Source organism: Bison bison, unplaced genomic scaffold (assembly GCF_000754665.1).
Source record: "Bison bison bison isolate TAMUID 2011002044 unplaced genomic scaffold, Bison_UMD1.0 scf7180017864526, whole genome shotgun sequence".
In the NCBI taxonomy this organism is placed as follows: Eukaryota; Metazoa; Chordata; class Mammalia; order Artiodactyla; family Bovidae; genus Bison; species Bison bison.
Window position 1 is genome coordinate 2,701,836 of NW_011495077.1, and position 9,718 is coordinate 2,711,553.

General features: G+C 52.2%; 1 protein-coding gene across 1 annotated transcript in view; it reads right to left on the reverse strand.

Moving 5' to 3' along the window:
• RABGGTA (Rab geranylgeranyltransferase, alpha subunit) overlaps positions 1-3,817 on the reverse strand; it is a 6,731-nt gene extending 2,914 nt beyond the window's left edge. The window contains 14 exon segments of the mRNA XM_010831353.1: positions 58-146; positions 244-332; positions 475-526; positions 623-728; positions 832-933; positions 1,022-1,104; positions 1,190-1,273; positions 1,579-1,782; positions 2,040-2,162; positions 2,165-2,226; positions 2,407-2,531; positions 2,911-3,021; positions 3,192-3,249; positions 3,563-3,817. Coding sequence (XP_010829655.1) covers positions 58-146; positions 244-332; positions 475-526; positions 623-728; positions 832-933; positions 1,022-1,104; positions 1,190-1,273; positions 1,579-1,782; positions 2,040-2,162; positions 2,165-2,226; positions 2,407-2,531; positions 2,911-3,021; positions 3,192-3,194 — 1,233 coding nt within the window. The 5' untranslated portion in view covers positions 3,195-3,249; positions 3,563-3,817.
• Between the last annotated feature and the right edge of the window lie 5,901 nt (positions 3,818-9,718).

Sequence of the window (9,718 nt, forward strand, 5' to 3'; positions counted from 1 at the left end):
TGCCTGCCCCCTGCGTGTTGGGCTGCCCCCGTGCCAACTCCTGCGGACCCAACTTGCCTTGAGGGTTTGGAAGTACTGCAGTGTCTCCTTCTCGTACTGCAGGGGGTCCAGCGCCCTCATCAGCAAGATGATGGTGAGTAGGCACCCTGGGGAGAGGGCGGGGATTAGGAAGGTCCTAGCAAGGAGCCTGTTTAGGATGGGCCCTCCTTAGAGAAGCAGGAGCTCAGGGGAATCGGGCCTCACATTTATTCTCAGGCTCCAGCTCCTGCAGCTCCTTACAGGATTCCAGCTCCGACTGTAGCACCGTGGACTTCTCCACTGACAGCTCACACCTGAGGGTGGGCAGGGTGGGGGAGCAGTGCTGGTCATCCCCAGTAGCCAGTCTGAGACATCTACTTGAGCCCCCGGCATCCCACCCAGCTGCCCAGAGTGCACAGCCCTGCTCCTGTCTGTGTGCTTCCCTGTGCTCATCACCTGAAGAGCTGCTCATCCGTGGCGGAGTCCCGGCACCAGCCCTCTTGGCGGCCTGAGAGACAGAGCAGGGGTAGGAGAGGACACCCGTGAGAGGAAGACAGGGATGGGGGGTGCTGCTGCAAAGCGGGGAGGCTGCAGGCTGGCTCACCTTTTAAGAGCACACACTCCTTCTGGGCATCACCTGCCGTCCAAATGACACGAAATGTATGCTGGGGCAACTGATCGTTGAGGGAGGTGGCGGGCAGGTCACAGAGCTGGGAGCACAGGGTTAAGAGAAAGCCCAGGCTGCACCACTTTTCTGACTGTCCCACCACAGCCCTGTCCCAGCCCCGACTCCACCCACCAACCCTGGGATACCCAGATGTGGCTAGGCCGGTTCCTGCCCTCTGGGGTCCTCCACTCCACAGCCAGGGGTGACTCATCAACCATGAGCAGCAAGGTCTCCATGCCGGAGCCCACCTGGTGCAGGGGACAGAGACAGACCATCACTCCAACGGCACCAGGCCCACCATCCATGGTACCCTTCAGCAAAAGCTTCAGGACTCACGAGGAGGGGCCGAGAGAAGGAGACAGTCAGGCAAGCCTCATCCCGGCTCACGTGCAGGCAGCGTAGGGCATCCTGGGGATCAGCTGTGGGAAGAAATAGTCTCAGGTCTCCTTAAATATCCTTCCATTCCTTCTTGGCTCCAATCCCCACCTCTTCTGTACTGTTCACCTCGTCCCAGGAGCCACCGATGGTAGAACCAGGCACTCTGATCATTGGGATCAGTGAAGAAGGCGTTCTGCACCAGCTCCAGCTCTGCAGGGGCCAAGGAGGCATGGGGCTTTGGTTAGGACCCTTCTGGGCTCCTGTCTACCCCCACATACTGCCCTCTCTTTGGAGAACTTCCTGCCTTCAGTTTCACTTATATGCCAGCCTTACCCAGGGGCTGCATACATCAGGAGCCAAGTTGACACTTGGGCTCTCTGCAGCCAGGGGCTGGATCTTATGCATCCCCAGAGCCAGGCATTTTCCCGAGTGGTAGCTTCAAGAGCAGGTCTAGGCATCAGGGTCAGAAGGGCAGCATGGCAGAGTCCTCTCAAGCACGCCCTGACCCTGCTTACCTTTGAGCAGCACATCCTCAGGGAGGCGCCCCTGGGGTCCTGAGTCTGGCTGAGGGTGCAGCTGGGGCAAGAGGCAGGAGCGGTAATGCCAGGAGGAGTAGTTGGAGAAGTTTCGGGTGATGAGGCTGTCAGTGAAGGCAAGCTCCTCTGCAGGGGGCACAGCTGCCTGTGCAGCCACAAACCGCCGGTAGTCCCAGCAGTGAACTAGGGGCATAGGCAGACAACACATCTCAGAAGCAGGGCAAGAAGAGCTGCCTGGCTGGGACCCTGGCATCCCCTTGGAGACCCCAAGAAACACCTCTGTGCCCTCCATGGAGGACATATTTGACCTCATCATCCCTTGTGTCATCAGCTCAGTGGGCCCATCCTGGCCATCCCTCCCAACTCTGGACCTTACTGAGGCCCTACTACCGGGACATGGGGCAGGTGTAGGCAGGGAGACAGAATCTGCAGGCACGTACAGTTCCGCTCATCAACCTCGAGGAAGCGGGCACACAACTCCAGCTCCCGGGCCCAGTTGGGCTCTGGCAGGCGGCTCAGCAGCCAGCAGCGGTGGTGCCAGGGACCATAAGACTTGGGGTTACCCTCAGGCAGCTCTCCAGGAAGCCCAGTTCTGCCTTCACCAAAGTGGCCAACTCCTCGGGGGACCTGTGCCCAGAGGAATGGGGGTCAGGGCCCTCCAACACCCAGTCTCAGTTCACCCCTGACTTTCTGCACCCAGCCCTCCGCCTATGCCCCTGGCTGCCCCATTCTTCTTTCACCCCTGGACCCAGGCCGGGCAGGGCCAGAGCGAGGGCCATCTTCCTTGGGCCCTAAACTCTTACGTACTTCTGGACCTCCAGCTGCTGGAGCACCTCTCGTCGACAATTCCAGAGGGTGGCAAAGTCAGGGTTGGCTCCCAGAATCTGGCTTGTCAGTTCCAGCACTGACTCATCCAGTTCTCCAGCCTGGCGCTGAGAAGACAGATAGCAGGATCAGGGATCACATCACTCTTCTGCTACAGAGCTTCATAACATAAATAGAACTACTGAATGTTCTGTGAATGCCACACTTTACTACAAGTACTATACAAAGCCCTTTATGGGATAATATGTAATCTTGCAATCGTTGATTTTCACAACAGCTTTATGCAGTAAGTGCAATCGTTAGCCCTGTTTTACAGATGGGCAAATTGAGGTCCAAAGAGATTCAGTAGCTTGCCTAAGGACACACAGCTAGTAAGTGATAGAACCTAGATGTGGATTCAAGCAACCTGACTCTGAGGCGCAGTTCTTGGCCAAGTACTATGCTAAGGGAGCCACAGTGGGAGAGGACTACCTCTGAGGGCCCCACCTTCTGGAATACAGTCTGGGTGGCTGCCTGGTATAGCTTCAGCTTCTGTTCCCGCTCTAGTCTTTTGGCTTCCGCTTGCTCTTCCGATGTCTTCACCTTCAGGCGCCCGTGCTATAGGGATGGGCGGGTTGCAAGAGTGCAGGCTGCCTTGCTGGGGCAGACCCACCGGAACCACCCCTGCAGAGCCCCAGGTTTATATCGGGCAACGGAGGCAAGCCCACGCCGGACAAGGGCAAGGGCATGAGCATGCGGAGGTGAGGAGCTGGGCTCAGGGTTCTCACCATGATGCTGGCTCAGATTCAGGGCAGGGGAAGAAGGGTCCACTGGTGCCCGTGAAACCTGGCGAAAGACGTGTCAATCATGGGAGTCCCGCCCCTTGGAGCTCCGCCCCTCGATGTCCCCAGGAAGCCGTGAGCAAGCCCGGGCGGAGACCCCTGGGGTGTTAAGGGGTCCTGGGACAGACACTGCAAGTCCAGGAGGAACCCACCCGAACCGGACTTGCACACGTGCGGCCCTGGCCACAGCCCGATCCGCCGGAGCCGAGCCCGAGTTGGGGCACGTAGGTGATGGGGACCACTCCGTGCCCAGAGGTTGCCGCTACCCGCCCGCCCCACGGCTCCCAAGCACTGCTGCCCACCGCTGGCGGACCCACCTGTGCTGGGAGGAGGCGAGCCGGACGCGGAGCTGCGGCGCCCGCCACCGAGCCGGAGCGCTGGCTAGAGCGGCGTCACGCCCTGGATTCTCCGAGGCGCAGCTCCCTCTGCAGGCCTGGGGAGGGGCTCGCGGGAGAGCCGACCGACTTCGGAAGCGCCTGCGCAGGATTCCTGCGCGCTGTGTTCGAAAACGCCAAGTTCCTGTTAGTCTTCTGGTGTGTCAGTGTGAACGCTCGACTCTGATGAACTAGGGAAAGCAGCGCGGGGTGCAGCTCCCAGCCAGATGCTCAAACTGCGTTTCAGTTGAAAAGATTTCAACAGCCGGAAACCCACCCTTTCATCGCTCGAGTGACCTCACTCTGGCCGCACTGGCCACCTCTTAGTTGCCAAACCTAACATGAAGTTTCCTGTCCTTATCTTCGTTGACGTCTGCAGTGTTTGATGCTACTGACTTGCCTCGACCTGTCACCGTGTTCTGGTCTCTCCTGCAGTTTCGTCCCTCTCTTCTCGTCTGTTCACCTTGTTTTCCCCTAAATGTTGTTGATCTCCTTTTCTCACTCCTTTCTTCACACCCTGCTCCTGGAAGAATGTTCACAAATCCAAGCCTTCAACTGCTTGAAGTTGGAGCTCCTCAGAGCTCAGTCCTGAGTCCACAGACCTCCTGGCCCACACTTTCTCTGAGTGACTACATCGACATTCTTGCTACCTGTACTGCCCTGGCACTCAAACTTGTATCTCCAGTCCATATGTCTTGCAAACTGTAATAATGGGGAAAAATACAGACACACACATATTCATAAGCCTATTAGGTATCACCTGGGTGTCCAAGAGACACCTGGAACTCCAGAAGTCAAAAAGTATCATTGGCTCCTCTCCTTCCAGTCTAACCTTTGACCTTCATGTTACCTATATCAGTGGATGACCTCCGCACTTTTCCATAGTATCTCATAAATACCCTCTCCATTCCCACTGTGATAAGAATTTCAGTTCATTTATTCCAGAGATAGTTGAAAGTCTTTTCAATGTCCCCTCATTTTCACCCTGTCACCCCTTTATCTCTGTGTTGCTGAGTCAACCTTTCTGAAATGCAGATTCGATTGTGATGTTTCTCTGCCAAAAACCCTTCCATGACGCTTTTTGGGAAAGACTCTGAATCTCTCAGGTCAGCACATCAGGCTTTTTGGCATTTGGGCCCTGCTTATCCCTATGGCCTCATGTTCTGCCTCTATGAGAAACTCTTCATTTCAGCTGATAGAACGACTTGGGGTTTCCCAAGCTTGTTAACCTGTTCCCTCTTCCTTACTCTCCTTCCTCCACACCTCTTCCTTTGCCAGAATAACTCCTGTTCACCTTTAAAATTTAACTCAAGTGTCACCTCTAGGAAGCTTTCCAAAATACCTGTCTGTCACTGACAACACTTATTCCTTTGTCCTACTGTGACGTCTTGATGTGTATGCTAGATTCTCCTAGGAGATTCAAAGTTCCTGGAGGACAGAAACAACATTTTTTTTGGTTCTCCTTCTCCAATACTTGGTCCCGATTTTCAGTAGTTATTGCATAGTTATTTGAATGAATAGAACACTACATAGTGAGGGCCGGCTTGGCTGGGCCTAATGGTCAGTGCTGTACACATTTAGGGATCTGAGAGATTGTGAGGCCTGGACCAGCTCAGGAAGGTTTCCTGATGGAAGTTTCATGGGTTCAGAGTGGCCACTGATTGTGTATGTGTGAGTGTGATGTATTTGTGAGAAGTGTGTGTCCATGTGGCATATGTGTGTTTATAAGACACATCTGGGTAGGAAAATATGGCTTTAAATTCTTTATATTTCTTCCCCACCTTTCTTAGGCCCTGGAAATGCGTGTAAAGGGTCCGCTCTCTATTCTGTCCTGACATGCTTCAGGGAAAGAGACACTTGCCCTGGCCTCCTACACTTGCAGTCACCTTCCTCACTGGGACTGAAGTGACAAGCACTGTGTCAAGGGCTTTGCACACACACAGGATTACATGTGGGAGGCAGTAAGGAGAGTGCTTAGGAACATGGACTCTGGGATCCAACTGCCTAGGTGCAAATTCTGGCTTTGCCATTTTTTAGCTATGTGACCTGGGCAAGGTACTTAATATCTGTGTTGAGTTTCTACTGTGTCTCAGTATTTTCAACTGAAGCATAGGGAAAATAATGTTACCTACCTGCTAGTGTTGAGTGAAAATTAAATGTAAAAGTCTATGTAAAGTGTTTAGGACAGAGTCTGAACAGTACTGAGCAAGGACAGTACTGGATAAGGTAAATAATAATAGTAGTACTTTTTTCTTTTTGGCTGGGCTGGGTGTTCATCGCAGCGTGTGGGGACTTCTCTCTACTAGTGGCATGCGGGCTTAGTTGCCCCACAACATGTGCTATCTTATTTTCCTGCCGCTGCTGCTGCTGCTGCTAAGTCACTTCAGTTGTGTCCGACTCTGTGCGACCCCATAGACGGCAGCCCACCAGGCTCCCCGGTCCCTGGGATTCTCCAGGCAAGAATGCTGGAGTTCCCTGACCGGGGATCAAACCCATGTCCCCTGCATTGGCAGGCAGATTCTTAACCACTGGACCACCAGGGAAGTCCTAGTAATTTTCTGATTTTCTTAACAAATATGCCAGGAGATAGAGGCTCAAAGAGAAAGGCTAAGTAACTTGCTAAGTGTCACCCATGTAGTAAGTGGTCAAATGGACATAGGTCTGATCTGGCCCAGTCCTCTCTCCACCTCACCAGCTACTTTTTTGTTTTGTTGGTTGAGTTTTTGGTCACTGTCTATTCTTGCCTCCTACTCTGTAACCACTCACATGTACAACCAGATATCTGGAAAGACAGGTGCCCACAGGTACAGATGTGACAGGTGCAATCTTATTACGTCATAGTTGCAAAGGGTGGAGGAGACGGGGTGGAGGAAGGCTGCAGTAGGCATGAAATATTTTTTCGTGATTAGCAATCCTGAAACTGGGAGGTTTGAGTCAAGCAGACTTAAGGGAGGAAGTGATTCTTAAATCTGCTTCCAAGAAGGTGGGGCCTGGTTTTGGAAAGAGGACAGGAAGGGCATTTCAAGCACGTGTTATGACAGGAAGGTGGGTGAGAGATAGCCAAACAGACTTAGCTGGCTGGCAGAGACTGAACCAGGTGCCTGTAGAGATAAGAGCAGTGGAGCCAAGACAAGCCTCTTGCTTTAAGGCAAAAGGATGTGTCAGGAGTTATATTTGGCCTCCTGTGTGGGATAAGTGGGAAGCAGGCAGGTGTCTGAGGCCACAGTCTGAATGATGCTTGAGGAAAGGATTTTACTCCCTTCTGTGCAGAGAAAAGAGCAAGAATAACCGAGTACTGACCTGGCCCAGACATCCTATTTGGGGCACTCACCACCTATCATGATTGCACGGTGAGGACCAGTGCATTCAGTGGGTTCCCACAGAGGTCAAGTTGCTTGCCCAAGGCCACACAGCTGGGAGGAAACCAAGTGCCCCTAACACTGCGCTCACTCACCGAGTTTGTGATTAGTCTCTCTAACTAAAATGTATACCCTCTGATCTCAATCCTGTGCTAACTGAACACCAATCAACCAAAGTCAGATGACTAAAACTGCTGTTGTCGATAACAGAAGAGGGCAGGGTGGGCACAGGCAGGAATTCCACCCAGTAGGGAATGGGGACCACGGGAGGCAGAGTTGAGAGACCCACCGACAAACTCTAGTAGAGGCATGTCAGGGCCAGACTTGGGCGGTGGGGTGAAGAATCCTCACTGGGGAGTGAAGGAAGAAATAGACTATGAAGAGAGGTTCTGTGACCTTGAAGCCAATATTAATAACAACTAAATTCTTTACAACCAGGATAAAAAGAAACTGAAATTCTGCCCAAGGTCACACAGTTTGTAAGTGATGCAGCCTGGTCTCACGCTGAAAGTCAGGGTGCCCTTCAGAGGACAACTGAAATCACCCTTTATATACACCCAATAAAGTTTTCTCCTTCTCTAAAACAAACTGACCAACCAACCAACCTTGGCTGTCTGATTTCAGAAGACACCTTACTTTCCCTCCATCTAGCTTGTCCACTGTGCTCAGCTGCGCCCAACAAACGTCCAGAGTGTGGGGATGTGAAGTGTCGCAAGACTTCTGGGAAGCTGGGGTGGGTGTTCTGGAGAGCCAGGTTGGAAGGGATTTCTACTGGGAGGAACTGATGGTCTGGATGATGGTCAGAACTGATAGCCTGGATCTTCTTGAGGCCATAGTTCTGCAGGGTATCAAGCAAGCAGTGGTTAGATGTTTGGAGGGGGCACCCCAGGCACTTGAGGGGAAATCAAATGTTGGGAAGTCTGGGCCAGGCTCCTCTGTCCATGGAATTCTCCAGGCAAGAATACTGGAGTGGGTTGCCATCTCCTCATCCAAGGGATCTTTCTGACCCAGGGATTGAACTGGCATCTCTTACATCTCCTGCATTGTCAGGTAGGGTTTTTTTTTTGTTTTTTTTTTTACCATCTGAGCACTTTTTTTTTTTTTTTTACCATCCTGGGCTTTTGGGAAGCCCAGAGATCAGCTTAAGTGGCAGTAAAGGAGTTGCAAGGGGGAATATCTGAGCCTGCCACCTGCCACCCTGAAGGAAGGGCGGAGATGAAGCTTCTCTACACAGGAGCAGAAGTGCCCACTTCCTGTCTCTTGCAACATGGAAGCTCCTCTCCCTCAGCTTCTTGACCTTCTCTCTAACCTTGACCACCACCAAAACAGGACATCAGAGCTGGAGAGGGCTCGATGGATCATCTGGCTCCTGCTTATTTCCCAGCAGCCCTTACACACTTGGTAACATGAAATTACATACACGTTGGTGGCAGCCAGGGCTGGAAACCAGGTTTCCCAGTGATTATCACAGAGGTTCTGCAGCCATCAGCTCCATCCTGGGACATGTTTAGGGACAAAATGGTTAACTGTGGGTAGGATGATAGGATAGTAGATATAACTGGTAGGAATTTCATCTCCAAATAACGGTGATTAATGTGTGTTTGTCAACTTAGAGGGAAGTCTCTACTGGTGGTGGCACTTTTCAGTGGCATGCTGGCTGAGCACACTGCCATTCTCAAGAACTGAAGGCTGCTAACACATAGTTGGGAGCAATGCTGGATGACGGAATCCAGATCTAAACTTAATTTGAGGCCCAGATTTGACCAGATGGCATCGAACAGGGACAGAGGCACAGTCTGGTTCTTTGGTCCTCAAACCATCCTCTGCACAAGGGCATGATGTGTGGGCAATGGAATGACACCAGTGGGCAGACAGGGTGATTCTGGTTGGGTCAGGGCTGGTAAGAGCTAGCACCTTGCCAGAAGTAGTGGCCTGACTTTGAGCAGTATGAAGAGAACTTTAGGACCCAGAATGAGGGGGTGCAGAGGCCCCAGATCTGTGATGGTCAGACCCTGTTGGGAGTGTGTGGTCCATTTTAAGAGGGACAGGGACAATCAGCAAGGTCCGGAGGGAGAAATCAAGATGGTGAGAACAGGCCATGACCAGAAAGAGGACATGGGAATGTCAAACTGGGGGAGAAGACTCAAGGGGCAGAGGATCTTCAGATTCTAAGGGCTTCTAGTTGGAACAGAAGCCATATTGATTCTGTTAATCTTGAGAGCAAAGAACAAAGACCAGTGAATGTATATACACTTGCTATGGGGGAAGACTTTCTTACAATTAAAGCTGTCCAAAGATAGAATGGGCCTAAATAAGTGGTGGTGAATTCACCATCATGAGAGAGGGGGATAACCAAATGTATGCTGGTCGACAACTTTGTGAAAATGGGGTAGAGAATATTCGAGGACTAGAATGTTCTCCAAAGTTATGAAGGAATCTGACTCTTGGGATGGCCCAGAGGGCTAGAATGACTCAAAGTCCAAGAAGATCCTTTATATTCACCACCTCCCCAAGGTTCTGGGGTCCTTTGTACTTGATCTGAGGGCTCCTCAGTTTGCTCTGCCAGGTTGGGGAAATTCCTTGATGACCAGTGGTGCCACCAGATACCCATAACTGGAGAAGAAGAGGGAACAGATTGGCCAGTGAGAGGGAAGGGCAGGGTGCCAAGGCTGGGCCCCAAAGACAGAAGGGCCCCAGAGGGAAAGTCCCCATGCTAGAGCATCTTATTTCCCCCAGGGTG